The following is a 19,020-nucleotide window of genomic DNA, read 5'->3' as shown; positions in this document are numbered from 1 at the left end:
CGAAGCCAGAATCTTTCTGTTCTGAGAGTCCAGGATGCCAACTTTCAGATTTGGATGTCCTGTGAACCCTTTCTCTTTCCCTTCCTCCAATTTTATGCATGATTCGAGTGCAGTCCACTCTGGACTCCCAAACCCTCCCTTATGCAGGAGACACTGAGAAGACTTAACCAGAATTCTAGTCTCTGTGACCCAAAATGTCAGGGTCCTTTGTGTCTATTGGGGAATTGGTGGATACTGTCTTGCAATGCAGGCTGTAAGCCTGAAAAACCCATTTTAACCTGTCTAGTGCCAGCTTCACAATATCAAATTTTGCTTACTTGAGGCCCAGCCAGCCCCTGAGAAAATTGGTGGGGGAGCACACAGCCTGTTGAAATATCAAATTGATGGTCTGGCAACTCCCTTCCCTGTACCGCAGCACTGTGTACTGCAAACACAGATGACCTTTGCAGTGAATTCATCTCAACCTGCTTCCATATAGAAAACCTGTTTTGTATTGACATTGTTTGGAACAAGTTCTGCCTATGTTAACTCCCTTAGCACCTGCCCTTGGACTTGAGTCCCAAAAGGCCAAATGCATCTAATTCTGAGATCAAGTCGGGAGGGCACCTTGTAAGTAGACTCAGCTTCATTCATTTGAGTCTTTGGTCCAGTGGCTCCAGACAGCAAATTGCTCCCCTTTCCATCCTGAATTTGTTTTCTAATCCCTCTCTGAGGGGCTAAACTATAGTCTCAGCTTGGCCTACTTGGCAATAGGGCATTTTCTGGGACGTTTTCTTACAAGTCAGTTCCCATGTGGTATTTGTTAGTCACAGCTAATTATTAAGTCCTTGGCTGAGGCAGTAGATATTGTTCTCTTGGATTCTTCCCTCCTCCCTCTCCCCTGACCCCCCATAGCTAGAGAACAATCCCATTGTGGGGCCCTGGAGGTTGACTGTACATGTATTTTCCAGTTCACCCCTATTGGGCTCGTGCTAGGGTTTCGTGTTTCAGATTGAAACTCAACTGGATAGGGCATTATTCATTGATACTGACACTTTGGGCCCCTGCTCTGTGCAAATATTTCTCCCATACAAGATTTGGTCCCTGAGAGGCAATTTAGGCAATTCATTGAGAGGGTTTCACAGCTTTTACTCAGAGCATTTATAGTCGACACCAAATTATAGCATGTTAGGAATCCAAGATCATAGAAAAAGTCTTTAAAGTCTGTTCAGAAAGAACATGGTTGCTAAGGGAGCAGCCTAGGTCTGCTTCTTTCCAGTCGCTTAGCAAAGCACCTCTGTATTTACCTGCTTCGGGTGTGGGTCTCCTGCACTAGATATTTGTCATCTCAAAAAAATTCTGTGCCAGAGAAATAGCACAGGAGTTACTGCCCTGACATGTGACTGTATCCTGTCTGATCCCAGATATCACATATCTACCAGATACCCATGTCCCACAAGCACTGCGCACTGAGCACAGAGCCAGGAATAAGCCTGAGTACTGACAATATTGCCCCAACTTATTACTTCACCAAAGTTAAAAGAACAAATAAAAGCCATCTTAAGAGTCTAGAGAAATAGTACAAAGGGTTAGATCACATGCAGAAGATCAGGTTTTATCCCCACCAGGGAATGATCTCCCAAGTACCACCACCAACTGTGGTGTCCCCCCCCCCAAAAAAAAAATGAAATACAGAGTCATTATATCTTTAGGATCTAGACGAGCAAAAAATATCTCAGAAAATACTTAGTAATAGGGCCCGGAGAGATAGCACAGCGGTGTTTGCCTTGCAAGCAGCCGATCCTAGACCAAAGGTGGTTGGTTCGAATCCCGGTGTCCCATATGGTCCCCTGTGCCTGCCAGGAGCTATTTCTGAGCAGACAACCCCTGAGCACTGCCGGGTGTGGCCCAAAAACCAAACCAAACCAAACCAAAACAAAAAAACCTTAGTAATAGTATTGAAGTTACAATCCAAGTTTGCTAAAGTTTCATCAGCAGTGCCACTTCATGGCACCCTCTGGAGTAAAACAGTGCAGAGTCTACCCACTGTGAAAGCAACCCACTGCCTACTTATATGTGAAAGCCAAATCCAAAAGAGGGCTAGAAAGTATTAGTTCATAATCAGGCAAAAAGAAGACAGGGTTTGAAACCATTGTTTTCTGGGTTCAAATTTTAGTTGTACTACTTAGCAGTTTTAGGAACTTGAACAGATTACTTGATATCCCTGATAGTCAGGCTTTGTATTTAAATGTAGAGCTTCTAATGTCTAGCTCAAGGATTGTCATGAGAAATTAAGTTTAATAGTTTATACAAACCCCTATGTAAGCATACCAGGGGCTTGATGAATGTTCTTTTTCTTATAGCAACCCCCCCTCACACACACACACAGACACACACAGACACACAGACACACACACACACACACACACACACATTACAAAACTGAGCCAAAATAAAAGCTAGACAGTTCTTAAGTTTGCCTTGGAAACTTCTGGATTTTGTCACAAGCTTAACATAACAAAATGAAAGTTGGGGTATCTATGGACCATGGGCTTGTCATAATCTTTTACAGAGCACTTATAAAACTGAGCATTTCCTAGGGGAATAGAGCTGTGGGTTTCCAAAAGCACATTCTACGAGGGAAAACTGGAAAGACTGAAAAAATTAATCCTTTGACTCAGGAAGTCTGGGATGTCCTGGGGGATCATAGTCTGACAGCCCTCAGACAGACTTTGGCAGTGAAATCAGAGCCCCTCATTGTACCAACTCCTTGGGTGTGCTTGGGACTCTTTCAAACCCTTCTTTATTTGCCATTCAAACAGGAACCATAGGCCCAGAAGCTTGTTTTGAAAATCTAGGAAAACATATGTTTTTGCTTATTTTTTTCTCTCATGCCAGAATGCTGAGTTTTTCTTGGGTTCTAAATTTGCCAAATTGTTCCACTTTTTCTTTCTTTCTTTCTTTCTTTCTTTCTTTCTTTCTTTCTTTCTTTCTTTCTTTCTTTCTTTCTTTCTTTCTTTCTTTCTTTCTTTCTTTCTTTCTTTCTTTCTTCTCTTTCTTTCTTTCTCTTTCTTTCTTTCTTTCTTTCTTCTTTCTTTCCTTCTTTCTTTCCTTCTTTCTTTCCTTCTTTTTTTCTTCTCTTTCTTTCTTTCTCTTTCTTTTTTCTTTCTTTCTTCTTTCTTTCTTTCTTTCTTTCTTTCTTTCTTTCTTCCTTCCTTTCTTTCTTTCTTTCTTCCTTACTTCCTTTCTTCCTTCCTTCCTTTCCTTCTTTCTTTTTCCTTTCTTCCTTTCTTTCTTTCTTTCTTTCTTTCTTTCTTTCTTTCTTTCTTTCTTTCTTTCTTTCTTTCTTTCTTTCTTTCTTTCTTTCTTCCACTTCTTTCTTTTTCTTTTTTCCTTCCTCCCTCTTTCCTTTTCTTTTTTCTTTTATTTCTTCCTTCTTTTTCCTTCCATTTTTCTTTCTTTCTTCCTTTTTATTTCTTTTTTTCTTTATTTTTCTCTCTCCCTCCCTCCCTTTCTTTCTCTCACTCTTTTTCTTTCTTTCTTCTTTCTTTCTTTCTTTCTTTCTCCCTTCCTTTCTTTTCTTTCTTTCTTTCTTTCTTTCTTTTGTTCTTTACCTTTTTAACCTTTTTTTGCTTCATTCCTTTCTTTCTACCTTTTATTTTCTTTCTACAAATCTAGGGGTAATATTATTAAATAATAGGTATATGGCATCTATTGGGGGGCAGAAGGGGTCTTGGAAGACAATAGATTAGAAGCAAACATGGCCCTTTCTTTCCCCAAAGAAAGCTGGAATCATTGCATCTGGCTGGGCAAAAAGAAGCTTGTGACTGTGGAGGATTGTGTGAATGTGCCAGGCACCTGGAAAAGAAGCCATTTAGAGTCACTGAATTTTATAGACACTTGAGACATTTTAGGTACTTCATTTCATTTTACAAGGTTGTTGTATCAAACCACCACAAATTTAGAGGCTTTAAACCAAAATACTTAATTATCCTGACAGTGTGTTAGTTAAAAGTCTGGCATGGGTGTTATTGGGCTAAAATTCCAGTATTGGTACCTGGAGGCTCCAGAGAATTCATTTTCTTACCTTTTCCAGCTTATCCAGACTTCCCATACTTTGTCTTGTGCTCCTTTTAATCTCCAAAGAAAACAATTGCAACCTAAGTCCTTCCTGCATAGTGTCACTCTGATGGTGCTGCCTCCTGCTTCCATATTCGGGGACTTATGTGATGGCTTCAGAGGTCATCAAACTTTTTAAACAGGGGGCCAATTAACTGTCCCTCAGACAGTTGGAGAGCTGGACTATAGTTTAAAATAACTATGAACAATAGTGACAGTTGGGCTGTAGATGGCGGACCTCTGTTCGAGTCTGAGAGGAGGAATCGAGAGACAGAGAGAAGGAGGCAAACATTCCACTCATGCGCACTGTGGTCTGGGATGAGTCTGTTGCTAAGTATGACAGGCAGTGGTAACAAGAACACCCATTGGGCTGGATAAAGTCTTCAGAGGGCTGCATGTGGTCCTCAGGACATAGTTTGAGAATCCTTGGCTTACGTAATCCAGAATGCTCACTCTACATTAAGGGCAGTTTATTGATCTTTATTAGCAGCTTTCATTCTCTTTTGCCATTTGAAGACCCAATAATGTAGTCTCAGGTTCCAAGGATTAGAACATAGACACCTCTGAGACATTGGGATAGGAAAGGTTAGAGATGGTGTCTACATTGGTACCAAGGTTATTAGTATATGAACACAATAATTAAACTATTAAGCCTTTTTATTACTGAAATGGTACATAATTCAAGCCAGTAAAAAGCTAAAGATTGGACTGGAGATCTAGTACCCTGAGTAAGGCATTAACCTTTCACACAGCTGAACTGGATTGTATCCCTCTTACCATATAGAGTCCCTTGAGCATTTTCAAGCATAATCTTTAAGCACAGATCCAGAAATAAACCCAGAGCATAGCTAGGTATGGCTTGAAATTCAAAAAAATAAAAGGCGATAGATTGCATTGGCTTATATTCTTGGAAAGAAAGTGCCATTGGCTTCAGACACTGCTACAATTACGTATCCAACAAGGTTCAGGGCACTTTATTTAGCAGCTTAGCTTTCTTTGTGGTGGTTTGAGTCACTTGGGAGAGTCCCAAGATAGCTCCCAGACAATTCCATACTAAGTTCTCAAGACTCAGGATCCCAGAAAGGAAGCCTTGATCTCTTTTTAAGTAACAACCACCTAATTCTGAAATTGAATATCATTGAGGTCATGCCATTTATATATTGCTGGACCAAACACCATTCAGAAAGATATAATATATGCCTCTTTCTACAGCAGAATATTATGTCAACCTAACTTGGGCTGCACAATATTTAATAAGAAAGAAAGTGTTCTCTATGTTCTCTAAGGGAAGGCAGTTCAGCTATCATTACTAACAAATGAGGAAAAAGCTAGTCATATTGAAAACATTGGTATATATATATGGCCATGTTATTATTGGATTTAAGAATGATGCAATTAATGTTTCATTTCAGTACATATTTCTCTTGGCTTTAAACAATAAGATGCATGAACTTGAAAGAATGTGAAAGCTCACTTGAAGCAAGTAGGTTAATTCAAATAGTACATAGAAAGAGGTTTTGCAGAAGGTTCGAGAGTTTGTATTTTACCTTTGGTCTCTGCAACAGAGCTGAGATTATTAAGGAGTGTGGGAGGGCAAAAGTGGAGAGGTGGGATGTGGTCTTTGATACCTTGGTGTTGGTAAGGTGCAGAACTTGGAACTGGCCAAAAGAACATGATTGTAAACATATATATTTAATTATAGTAAAAGCATATTTATTTTTAAATAGGAATCTTGGAATCAGGTTTCTAATGTATTACTTGTATTTACTTGATGTTTCCTATCTCAGTTTCCTCATTAGTAAATTGAGGTTAATAATAAGTTCACTTCTTATGAGCTTGTTGAAAAGTTTAAATGTGTTAGTACTATGTGCTTATGGAGATTCCTCAAAAGACTGAAAATTGAGCTCCCATATGATCCAGCTATACCACTCCTAGGAATATTCCCTAGGAACACAAAAAACACAATACAAAAAAATGTCTTCTTCACACCTATAATCATCACAGCACTGTTTACAATAGCCAGACTCTGGAAGCAACCAAGATGCCCTTCAACAGATGAATGACTAAAGAAACTGTGATTCTAGTACATATACATAATGGAATATTATGCAGCCATCAGGAAAGATGAAGTCATGAAATTTTCCTATACATGAATGTACATGGAATCTATTATGCTGAGTGAAATAAGTCAGAGGAAGAGAGATAGACACAGAATAGTATCACTCTAATCTATAGGTTTTAAGAAAAACAAAAAATATTATTGTAATAATGCCCAGAGACAACAGAGATGAGGGTTGGACGGGCTGGCTCTTGATATGAAGCTAACCACAGAGAGTGGTGAGTTTAATTAGATAGAGATGACTACAATAACTATCATGACAATGTTAATGAGTGAGAGAAGTAGAATGCCTGTCTGGAATACAGGCAGGGATGGGGTGGGAAAGGAGGGAGATAGGGGTATTGATGGTGCGAAAGTTGCTCTGGTGAAGGGGGGGGGAGTGTCTTTTTTGTGACTGAAACCCAACTACAATCATATGTAATCATGATGCTTAAATAAAGAACAAAAATTTTTTAAAGGAAGGGGCTGAAGAAATAGCACAGCAGGGCCCGGAGAGATAGCACAGTGGCATTTGCCTTGCAAGCAGCCGATCCAGGACCAAAGGTGATTGGTTCGAATCCCGGTGTCCCATATGGTCCCCCGTGCCTGCCAAGAGCTATTTCTGAGTAGACAGCCAGGGGTAACCCTTGAGCACCGCCAGTGTGGCCCAAAAACAAAACAAAACAAAACAAAACAAAATTTAAAGGAAAAAAATAAGAATTGTACCTCAACATAAAAATAATCTCAATAAATAGTAGTTGTTATTTTTATTACAAATCCTTCTTTTGTAAATATTTTTGAGTTTAGGTTACAGAATATAATGAAGAATATAGGTTATAGAATATTATGAACCTAAATTAAGGTTATAGATACTTTCTTGGTTTCTCTTTTTTAGCTGGAGCCAACAGTACCTGATTTCTGGGGATGTTCTCTGTCTCATCTCAGTGGAAACTGAGATTCTGAGATGTAGGGTTATTATAGGTGTTTGAATTACCATATTCCTTCACTTGGTTGGAGTTAGGGTTGTGGTTTGGTGATCAAGCACATACCTTGCAGACATGACCCGTGGGTTTGGTAGTCTAATAGCAATCACAACTGTCTGTCTCTGGCTTTAACTATGAATTCTGGGCCATTGCCTCTACTTTCAGAATCTGGAGAGAATGTGTCTGCTCTATAAATGCTTTTAAGTATAAATGTAGCCTGTTTGTGAACTGTGATCCCAGTTGACATTGTACATAAGGTACCCTTATTCAGTAGGCATGGAATGGTCAACTGAGGTGAAAGGGTAAATTGGGCTTAAGTGATGGTTATGTACAGAAACCATAAGTGGAAAATTTTCTGTTAAAAAAATAGATTCCAAAATTTTCTAAAAGTCATGAGTATTATCTAGAGGTTTTGGAATAGGACAGTCCTAGTCACTGTTCTGTTTTACTCTGATGTACCTTGTAATATTTGCACAGAATAAATCATCCTCCCATTATAATAAATGGTCGAAACATTTTTCATTTCAGTTAAAAATGTTTGATGGACAGAGATAGCACTCACCTTTACACAAAATAGAAACTCCTTTCTGGGGCAGAAATGCAGGGCAGGAATTCATGGGGAGTGGGGGGGGGGTTTGAAGAAGCCTGCTTCAACAGAATAAGTCACAGAGTAATTGTTAATAGCCAGAGAGATAATACAGCAAGTAGACTGCTTTCCTTGCACACAGTTCACTCTGGTTTAATCCTCATCTATGCATTTAGTTCACTGTATCTTTTCTCATCTTTATGACTGCCCCTATTTTTTTTAACCTTCTCTGTCTAGTTCTCAGACTATTGATAGGCACAAGGCTTTGCCTTCAGACCACTGGTCCATCCTCTAAACTACCGTAGAAGTTGAGTTAGTTGTCCTAGAGAAATACTTCAGTGGTTTTGGGGAGCAGAGGGAAGAGAAAGAAAACAAAAAGTCTTATCATTCCTTTTTTCTGGGAGCCCTTCAGAAAGAGTGAAAAAAATGTGGGAATTTTCCAGTCATCAAGGAAGCAAACAGTAAGATTGGGAGAAGACAATGCATGGCAAAGATTTTTTGATAGGTTATCTGCTGGGAGAGTCTCACTGTAAAGGTTCATATGCCCCTTTCTAGTTGAACAAGCTATGAGCTCCATGCTTGCTTTCAAGTGGATTGTTTTTGAAGCTGTCAACAAAAAAGTATCCTGCTGTCAGGGCCAACGTTCAAAAAAGAGAAAAGAGAGCAATGCAAACCATAGGGGAATGTGCGAGAAAGGAAGATTGCAGAGTAGAAATGTACCTCCACTGGCCTGATACCATGTGCATTATTTCCCCCAAAGGACACCGTGGTTTAATGGATGGGGCTTTAACCTACCCAGAGGTCAGTCTCTGCTGGACAAGTGGAACCTCATCCCCGAGGGCATTGACATACTCATGACACACGGACCTCCTCTAGGTAAGTAAAGCCAAGGTTGTCCTTTTTTTGTCCTGTGAAATACCTTGTTCTTCTGTGCATCATGAAAAGTGCTTTGGGGATGTAATCATATTTCTTAAAAAAAAAAAAGTGCATACAAAAAGAATAGTCAGTGTCTTTCAAAGAAACCCCATATGATAATTAAACTCAGCAGTTCTTCTGGGCTTACAGGTACTCTTGAAATTAAATTTTTTGATTTAGTCAAGTCAGGGAAAATCAAATGAGTATGGTGTGCCACGGTCTTTTGAGCTTGATAATTTAAGAAATGTTTCACTTTTGAGTAAGAGGAGACGAGCTGAGAATGTAAGGAGGGAAAAAATAGACCTTCCAATCACAGGCCTTTTGAGTGGCAATGAAATGATGGAAACTTTTATTCAAAGGAGTTCATTTTCCTTTTCCATAGAATACTGGGACCTGGGAGCTCTTTAAAGTTTAACATTTGAGCTGATTATATGACACAATCCTTTTCTTTTCTTTACTTCTTTTCTTTTCCTTCTTTTTTCTTTTTTCTTCTGTCTTTTCTTTCATTTTTGTTCAAGCAAAAGTGTTTAAGAATTCCATTGAAAGTTACTTAAAAATATTCATCCTAGAGGCTGTAGTACAAGCCTCAAGGTATAGACCTGGTTTGTCGCTGCCCTGAGTTCAGTCTCCAGCTTAGTATAGTTTCTTACCCCAATTTTAGCACTGGCTAATATAGTCTTGAAGGCTCCCAAGTACTGTTTAGGTGGCCTGAGAAGCATCACATCTTGGAGCCCTCAATGGAATCTCTGTCCAGTTTGCTTCAAATGGCCAGGAGGGTTCCTGTGGCCATTTGAGCACTTCATGGGCCCCCATAAAATACTCAACCTACAATGAGCCTATATTTAAATTTAGATAGATTATATTGTGTTTTAGCAGTTCCTGTTTCTTTTTTTTCTTTTATCTTTTTTGAGCCACAACCAGCAGCACTCAGGGGTTATTCCTGGCTTTGTACTCAGAAATCGCTCCTGGAAGGCTCAAGGATTTTTATGGGATGCTAGGGATTGAACACGGCTTTGTCCCAGGTTGGCTGTGTGTGTACAAGGCAAACAAAAGCCCTACCACTGTGCTATCATTCTGACTCCATAGCAGTTCCTTCTCCTTAATTTATTTTATATATTTGTTGTGTTTTTTTTTTTCCTGTCACATCCAGCAGAGCTTAGGAATCATTCCTGGTAGGAATTCCTGGTAGAATTCAGTACCAAATTGGAGATTGAACCTGGGGGAGTAGGGAAAGCAGAGTAGTGCATGTTGCAAGTTAAGTTCTATACCCACTGCATATCTCTCCAGCCCCTAGAGCTTTTCTTTAGTTATAATAATGGGTCCAAAAATAATTATTTGCTTTATATAATTATCTTTTTAGCTTTTGTGTACTTATAATCTGTTTGACTTAGCTACAGAATATTTTTTAAATAGGACTATCACCCAGACCCCCCTACTACTTAGTATCAAGTATGCCAAGACCTTCCCATCAAATTAAGATGGGCTCATGACATTCAGCTATTTTACTTTGAGTGAGAGAGTAATCTTTTCTATTATAACTGTGGTGGGAAGAAGAAAATAAAACAGATAAAAATCTCCCCTTAAGTCATTTTCAAGTATATTGTACTAGAAAAAAAATTTGTAATTATCTTGGTTAGGTGACAGGGGGACACTTAATAAAAAAATTAATGATTTTCATGTGGGTTAGGGTTGTTATCTATGTCACCTCTTCTGTCAGCTGAAAATTTTAAAGACTCCAACATTCTTCTCCTAATGTAAATATAATCTTGGTGCATATCTTTTCTCAGTGAGCTGCTGCACTTCTCTTTTCAAGAAAGGTTCTTATGTCTTATGTAGTAAAAGAAGGAGGGGCTAGATGTATAGCCCAGGGGTATAAACCTTGACTGACCCTGTTTTAATCCCGGCAAGTCTGTGGCTTCCCTGGGGTGGTCTGAATAATCCCAGACCCCAGGGTACCACCTAACCTCCTGAATTATTGGGCTGGGTGCCCCTAGCAAGAAAAAGCACGAGAAAAACAAGAATGTGAGACTTGGTGACATATGTATTTTTTTGCTTTCATGTTACTATTGCTTTACTGACAATTTATAATGTTATGTGTATAGAAGTGGAGGGGTTATGGTGCTTGGCTTGTATGCAGCTGATCCTAGTAAAGTCCCTGGAACAAATATGTTCCCTTAACCACCTTTAATTTTGATCCCTGAGCAGAATGAAGAGAGTGAAGAGTAAGCTCTAAGCACTGTGAGAGGTGGTCCAAAACACACACACACACAGAGAGAGAGAGAGAGAGAGAGAGAGAGAGAGAGAGAGAGAGAGAGAGAGAGAGAGAGAGAGAGAGAGAAGGAGGGGTGGAGAGGAAGTGAAATAAAGAAGAAAAAGAGAAAAATGTGCTTTGCTTGCCTTACAGTATTACAATATGACGCCAACCCATTATCAAATTTCTTATTTAATTCCACCATTAAAAATCAAACCCCTACTCATTCCTCCAACCTTCTTCTCATTGGGTAAATTATGGCTTGCTTTTTTTATCTATTTATTTATTTATTTATTTATTATTTATTTATGTATGTATTTATTATGGGAAAGCAAGAGAAGATAGCTAGTTTGTGACAGATGGAAACTGGGACTGATTTGCACGATATCAGTAGTTCCTGACTTTTTTCAGTGCTTTTCTCATCTTCATGCCAATGTTGCTCTCCCATCATCCACCATATCCTATGTTTTGAAAGATCAAACTTAACAGTCTTTATTGTGTTATAATTAATTTCTTAGTTCGCAATGATTGACAAATTACATTACTAGCTAAATACTCTGATCAGCATAAATTTCTCACTGAGACATTAAAGAGATACTACCTCAGCCACCTTGATCTCACCCTGAAGAGAGGCATAATTTCCTTAAGATGTTTTATTGCAAGTGAATTCTTCATCCTTGACAGAAAAATATGTACTTAACTGAAAAACTTGCTGGAATACAACTTTGGGGAAAAAAATTAGTTCAGGCTAGGAAGATGGCTCAAAGAGAGAGTGCTAATGTTTTGCATGCTGGAGGCCCAGTAGAAATCAATGACACAGTGTGGTACTCCAAGCACCACCAAGATTGACCCTTGAGCACTGAGTTGGGAAAAGAACTTGATTATCTCCAGGTATGTCCCAAAACAAGTTGTCTTCCCAGTCAGTTCAAACTTAATCAAATTATTAATTTTTGTACAAAAGCAGCAATAAATGTAACTCTTAATTCGGACCACTTAAGAATTTAGCTATCCTAGAAACTACTAATAAGAAGATTAACATTCCTTTCTTTATAGTAAAGATGGAGTGATCCACACAGTGGAGGAAGGAGTGAAAGGGAAGTGGGAAGGAAGGAAGGAAGGAGGGAAGGAGGGAAGGAAGGAAGGAAGGAAGGAAGGAAGGAAGGAAGGAAGGAAGGAAGGAAGGAAGGAAGGAAGGAAGGGAGGGAGGGAGGGAGGGAGGGAGGGAGGGAGGGAGGGAGGAAGGAAGGGAGGGAAGAAAGAAAGGGAGGGAGTGAGGGAAGAAAAAAAGGGAGGGAGGGATCAGAGGGAAGGAGGAAAGGAAGAGGGAAGAATGAAGAAAGGGAGGAAGGAGGTAGGGAGAGAAGGAAAGAAGGGAGGGAGGGAGGAAGGGAAGGAGGGAAGGATAAAAGAAGGGAGGAAGGAAGGAGGTATGTAGGGAGGGAGGAAAGGAAGGGAAGGAGGAGGGAGGGAAGAAGGGAAGGAAGGAAGAAAAATAGGAAGTGTAGCAAGTCAGACCCTGAAGAGGTTGACTGATGGAGGGATGGAGGATGAGGCCTTTCTCCTCCAGCTCGGACCACACGTCTGTTACCCTGTTCAGTCGGCGGTTCTGAGGTGAATGCGGTGGGAAGAAAGCCAACAGGCAGTCAGGCTTCCGAAGAAAACAGCTCTTTATTCCATGAAGAGGCCAAAGCCAAAAGGCCTAAGAATAGGTCCAGGACAAAAAGCCCCTCGCCATCCACAGACCCTTGTTTTTATGCCCCATAATCAGGTACCACCCAATGGTGGGATCAGGTACCACCCAATGGTGGGAGCAGAATCAGGTACCACCCTAGGGTGGGAGCAGAATGCCAGGTCACACCCTAGGGTAAGGCACAATCACCGATCAGGGTAGGGTCAGTAACATAATAATCCCATTAAAATGTTTACATGCACAACAGGAAGGAAGGAAGGAAGGAAGGAAGGAAGGAAGGAAGGAAGGAAGGAAGGAAGGAAGGAAGGAAGGAAGGAAGGAAGGAAGGAAGGAAGGAAGGAAGGAAGAGAGGGAGAGAGGGAGGGAGGGAGGGAGGGAGGGAGGAAGGAAGGGAAGGAGGGATGGAGGGAGGGAGGGAGGGAAGAAGGGAGGGAAGAAGGGAGGGAGGGAGGGAAGGAGAAAAGTGCATCAACAAGGGAATGGAATATACTAGTCACTTTGGAATATGAGTTTTTCCATCTGATCAACAAAGTTCTGAAATCCTTAGTTGGGTTTTCACTAGAGCTTCACTTTTCTCTGGTGTTGTCTAGACACCACAGCTAAGATTTTAAATCTTTAGAGAGATATTCTGCATTCTCATGTAAATTGTGTTGGCCAATAGACTGGAATAGGCTTGTCCACTTCTGTCTGGCTGATCATTTCTAAATAATAGAAATAACCTAATGGAGCTACAGTATGGGATCCCACTGGTTATAACTTAGCCTTTTGTCCCACCTGCCTTTTTTATACCTCATCCTGCTGTGTCGTGTGGGTTCCATTTTAGACTATAATCATGCAGATAGCTGACTTTTGCTCTAATTGATGTCAGTTTTTATGGATTTTCTGCATTTAGTGTGGAATTATTGGCTTTTACTTTAAAAGTAGTCAATTAGCTCCTGTTTGCTTGGTGCCTCCAGGAGGTCAGCCTGCCTGTATTGCTGGAGCTGAAACTGATGGAAACATTTGGCTTTCTGGAGCTTTCCTCAGCAAGAGCTTCAAAGGGTTAAGAATTAATGCCTCAAGGCCAGTGAGGTGGCTCAAAAGACTGGAGGTCATGCCTGGTATGCAGAAGCCAGGGGTTCTGTTACTAGTAGCACCCAGTTTCTCTGAGTATCTATCTCTAGCATGTCCCCTAGAACTGCTGAGACAGAGCAGCACCAGATCAGTTAGCTCCAGGATTGAACCTCAGTTCCCCTAAGCACTGCTATCTCTCTCTCTCTCTCTCTCTCTCTCTCTCTCTCTCTCTCTCTCTCTCTCTCTCTCTCTCTCTCACACACACACACACACACACACACACACACACTCACACACACACACACACACACACTATACTTTAGAGCCAAATATCTTGTGACCTATTATAGGCAGCCCCTTTAGCCCTTCTTCTCTGAAGTCTCTTAGAAGTAAACTGCCATAAGAAAGATATAATAAAAATTAAATGAATCAAGGGACTGGAGTGATATAGCAGGTAGGATATTTGCTTTGCACATAGTCAATTCAGGTTTGATCCCCTGTCCCATAATGTTTCCCAATTACTACCAAAAGTGATTCCTGAACATCACTGATATGGCCCAAAAACCAAAAAGAAAAAAAAAATAACCCTAGGAAAAAAGGGAGAGAGAGAGAGAGAGTGAGAAAGAGAGAGAGAGAGAGAGAGAGAGAGAGAGAGAGAGAGAGAGAGAGAGAGAGAAAGAGACAGCAAGAAAAAAGAGCCAGAGAGATTATAGCACCAGTGGGAATAAATGTCATTGGGCCCATGAAGAAGATTTGAAACCTGTGGTTGAATAAATCAAATCCCTTACAGGAAAAAAAAATGTTAATTAACAGGAAGAAAAAAAATGGAAACCAAAAAGAAAAAAAATCAAGAACCTAAAAAAGACAAAGTGATGAGTGAAGTTTCTTAAAAGCCATTGTGAGCTTTAATGGAGAGGCTAGGATTACAGATAATGTAATAAACCTTCTGTGAGTTATGACTTCCTGAAAGTCGAAATGAAACCTTACCTGGAGAAAGAAAATTAAGAATATTGATTGCATTTTGCCTTTAGGTTTTCGAGACTGGGTTCCAAAGGAGCTTCAGAGAGTGGGCTGTGTGGAGCTTTTAAACACAGTCCAGAGGCGTGTCCGACCTAAGCTCCATGTCTTTGGTGGAATTCACGAAGGTAAGACATGAAGGAAGGAGTGTACATTTATGTCTCATTCCACAACAGCTACTTCACTACATTGGGCATAATTGGAACAGCAGTTTCCAAATTCTGTTTTGTAACCAGTGGGACCTTTTCATGCAATGAGATGTTAGGCGAAAGCCAATATCAACCCAATAGACAGTTTAAGTGGAGCTGATATTTTTAAATAGAACAAAGAGTCAATCCCAAATTGGACTGATTTGACTAAATCTGGAAATTACTGAGACAGTACTAAATCTCTACGCATTCTCTTCAGCCCAGTCCTGCCTTTTTTTTAAGTGCAAGGTCACTGGCTCTGGAGAGACACGGTGCTTTCTCTCAGCACCTGAATTCTCTCATCCCACTTTGCTCTCCAGGTTACACCCCTTCGGGTACCATGGGTGCTATTTTCCTGGGCATCTGCCATGTTTGCTCTAGCTTGTTTGCAGTTATTCTCTGGAGTTATTTATGAATTTGCAGCTGAATGGGTTAGGCTCTATGCCTGATGAAGCAAAAGAAGCAAGTTTGTTTTTCAAAGCTCACAAATCCGGCAGCTTCTCTGTTAGGCATGTAATTAAGAGCAGATTGAAAATCATCCCACTGAGGCCAGAGAAGTTGCAGTGAGTTCCCAGTGTAGGCACCAGTAGGGATGCAGGAATTCAAGGCCCTTCTGTATCATGACCTGACTTATTAGAGCTGTGTCCTTTGAAAGGACTTCATGCTTCTTGAAGCCGAGTAAACTTTGATGGGGACAAAGATAGGGTTCAACTGAAATAGCATTTTAGGGGGTGGCATTTATGCACTACACCTAGGTCATGTATTTCATCTTTTTAAATCATTAATTAGCTTTAAACTAACCAGACAGTCGAGGAATTGCACTGAAGTCCCAAAATAATAAACTTGCTTGGAAGGTAGATCATATTCAAATAAACTTGTCTCATTTTTATTCACTTAAGATAGCTGAGGAGGGCAGAGAGAAGGCAAATACCAACCTCTTGATGGAGAGAGATAACAAGACTTTATGACCCCAGAGCTAAACAGTGCACATTTTTAATGCCTCTTTTCTTTTCTTAAGAGATTTTCCCATTGACCCTCATTAAGCTCTCCACAGGCTTCCTTGAAAAAATGTTAGCAAATGGACAAGAAAAAGCCTTCAGAGTTAATTCTATAAGTCCTGGATATTTGTGTTTCCCCCTCACCCCCCATGGAAGTATTTTTTCTATGCCCTGAGATCTGGATACCAAACCAGAATTATAAACTTAATTGCAAAGGCAGTAAAACAGAGGCAAACAGAGAAATGTGAAGATTTTAAGCAGGCTAAAAATGTCAGCATATTAAACATTAATATAAAATGGGGCCAAGAGATATTACAAAAGTTAGTGCATGTACAAGCTGTCTGCCTGACTTAATGCCCAATACTACAGGGCCTTTGTAGTTTTGCCGAGTGTAGCCCTAGAGTCCTATGAGCACCTCTCGGGTGACCCTATTCTTCCTGGGAATGCAAGACCAGAACAATACAACATCCTCAGCCCTACCACTAAACCACTGACTGGCCCAGCTGAACAAGTAGTAATCAAGAGTAGCCCCCCCAAAAAAGAGTAGGCCCCCCCAAACCCTAAGAAATTATTAAGAAAACCCCCAAAATAACAATAGTAGTAATAGTAATAATAATGCATTTAAAAATTATAAAAGATGGGGCTGGAGCAGTGGCACAGCAGTAGGGCGTTTGTGCAGCGGTTTGCCTTGCACATGGCTGACCTAGGACGGACCACAGTTTGATCCCCCGGTGTCCCATATGGTCCCCTAAGCCAGGAGCAATTTCTGAGTGCATAGCCAGGAGTAACCCCTGAGCATCACCGGGTGTGGCCCAAAAACCAAATATATATATATATATATATATATGTATTATATATATTATATATAAGGAACATATATATACCAGACTCAAAAAAAACTTCCAAGCTTTCCCAAAAAAGTTCACAAGACATTCATGCTGCATATAGGAAGTGATGTCACTTGGTTCACTATCCAATTTAAGAATGAATTTCCTGTGGGGATGTCTCTGCAAATCTACCTTCAACACTTTTTTTTTTTACTTTTAAATGGAGCTCAGCATCAAAGCCACACAGTTCATATCATTTATTGTTAGGTTTCATCAAGAGAGTTTGGAGATTGTTTTATTACAAAATAAAATTAAAATGTGCACAGAGGCTGGTGAGATATTTCAGAGGTCTATAGCTCATGACTTGTGTGCACAGGTCTGGAGTTTGATCCTCTAACAGTCCATGCCTCACCCCATTCCCTAGGACCCCCATGTTTGACTCTGGTGAACCCAGCACTGCTGGATTTGAACAACTCTGTATGTCCAGACCCTAACTTTGAATTATCTGGACTAGATATCCAAGTATCCTCAGGATTCCAGATTCCCTAAGGAGAGAGAACGAAAGAAGGGGGAGAGAAGGAGAGAGAGAGAAAGAGAGAGAGAGAGGGAGAGAGAGAGAGAGAGAGAGAGAGAGAGAGAGAGAGAGAGAGAGAGAGAGAGAGAGATTCCTACTCCCATGCAGTACTCCCAAGGTCTTGAAGTCTGTGTCTCCCCAGAAATTTCTTATAATACTCATTTCCTTTCCTAGCCCTCAATAGTTAATATTGGGCTTTGAAATGAAAATTGCTTTCTAAAAAGAGGGAAACAAAGTTTTCATTTTATTCTCACATGTAAAGAAATCAGAGCCTGTCTGTGACAAATCAGGAAGAATGGCTTTCCTTTGAAGGAAAAAATTCCCTTTCAAGAAAATAAAATCAGGAGGCAACTTCTAAGAGCTGTTCTATGTGGACAGCTCAGCGGCATCGCATCTCTTTGCCACTGGTTCAGGATTCCTTGTCCTCGCTCTCTCTTGGCAGCCTGGGCACTGAGTGATTGTCCTTTGTGTCTGTGACAGTAAGTGTGACTTTTCTCTCTCCACAGGTTACGGCATCATGACCGATGGTTACACAACATACATCAATGCCTCGACGTGTACAGTCAGTTTTCAACCCACCAACCATCCAATTATATTTGACCTTCCAAACCCACAGGGTTCCTGAAGCTCTAATCGCCCAATTGGAATGTGAGGGGAGGTCTTTAAACTGCCATTTTTCTAATTATAAACTTACATCCTCTTGTTCCTCTCTGAATCCTGTGAGTTCTTTTTGTAAATTGCTGGAACACATGATGCTAGAGGTTGTGCTTCTTTATTTTATCTTGTTTTTTTTTTTTTTTAAATGGGGCATCCATTTGAAATCAAAGGAGCATTGTGCATTTGTAAAATGAGTTCTGTTTTCTCAAAGGCCACGCCATTGTAAATTGTTAATGTTCACAAAAGGACAGCCAAGCTTTCTTTTTAAAAGGTGATAAAAATAATCTTATTTTAATATGCTTTAAGCTAAGGGGGAAAAAAAAGAGATACAGGTAGACAGTGTTTAAAAGAAAAACATATTTGCACAACTGTTTAAAGAGTATTGTTTGAAGTATTTTTATTTTTTGATGTTTTGTTGTTGTTTTCTTGGTAGTGCTTTTTTTTTTTGCAGAGGTGGCCCTGATTTGTAACAATTCTTTCAAAAATAAGCATGGTGAAGACTCCTTTTTACACTCTCACTCTAAAGAAAGCTGTTCCAAGGGAAGAAAAAGACCCTCATTTTGAAGGACGGCTTGGCTAGTGAGAGCCATAGCGTGGTTAGATGAAGTCTCATTGTTTGTTTCTTTTAAATTATTTTAGCTTTAAAACTATGAAAATGGAATCTGTGTCTTGCAGTTTGTAATTCACGCAGGTATTTCATGCAGTTTGAAAAACATGCAGACTCCTTTTCAATATGGGTTTCTACATATGAATATTTTTTGTGTATTATCACTAAGTTAGGGGCGTGATTTTTGCCAAGACAGTCCAACTGCGAAGGAAGGGGTGCTTTAAAGCCGGGCATCAGACTTCTGAAGGAACTGACATATTTACTCAGCACTCAAGGTCTTAAAGAGCTTGAGTCTCATTGAGGTAACGAGGTAAAGTTACAGACGTGTATAGACGTTAATGGATGCAATGGAAGCTAACTAAAATAAGGCTTAGTTGTCCTTTATATTTAAATACCTTGAATTGTCTTCTTTCTCCCTCTCCCTCCCCCCATTTTGCACTGTGTGTCGATGCAATCTTCGCTAGCACAAATTATTGTC

The 19,020-nt window shown here is 40.1% G+C and overlaps 1 protein-coding gene across 1 annotated transcript in view; it reads left to right on the top strand.

Moving 5' to 3' along the window:
* The window catches only part of MPPED2 (metallophosphoesterase domain containing 2), a 228,400-nt gene extending 210,417 nt beyond the window's left edge, over window positions 1-17,983 (top strand). The window contains exons 5-7 of the mRNA XM_049780097.1: window positions 8,526-8,641; window positions 14,706-14,819; window positions 17,785-17,983. Of these exons, the coding sequence (XP_049636054.1) occupies window positions 8,526-8,641; window positions 14,706-14,819; window positions 17,785-17,903 (349 nt within the window). The 3' untranslated portion in view covers window positions 17,904-17,983. The remainder of the gene's footprint in view (window positions 1-8,525; window positions 8,642-14,705; window positions 14,820-17,784) is intronic.
* Window positions 17,984-19,020: the final 1,037 nt, after the last annotated feature.

Source organism: Suncus etruscus, chromosome 9, assembly GCF_024139225.1.
Source record: "Suncus etruscus isolate mSunEtr1 chromosome 9, mSunEtr1.pri.cur, whole genome shotgun sequence".
NCBI classification, from domain to species: Eukaryota; Metazoa; Chordata; class Mammalia; order Eulipotyphla; family Soricidae; genus Suncus; species Suncus etruscus.
This window is presented reverse-complemented; position numbering and strand designations above follow the sequence as displayed.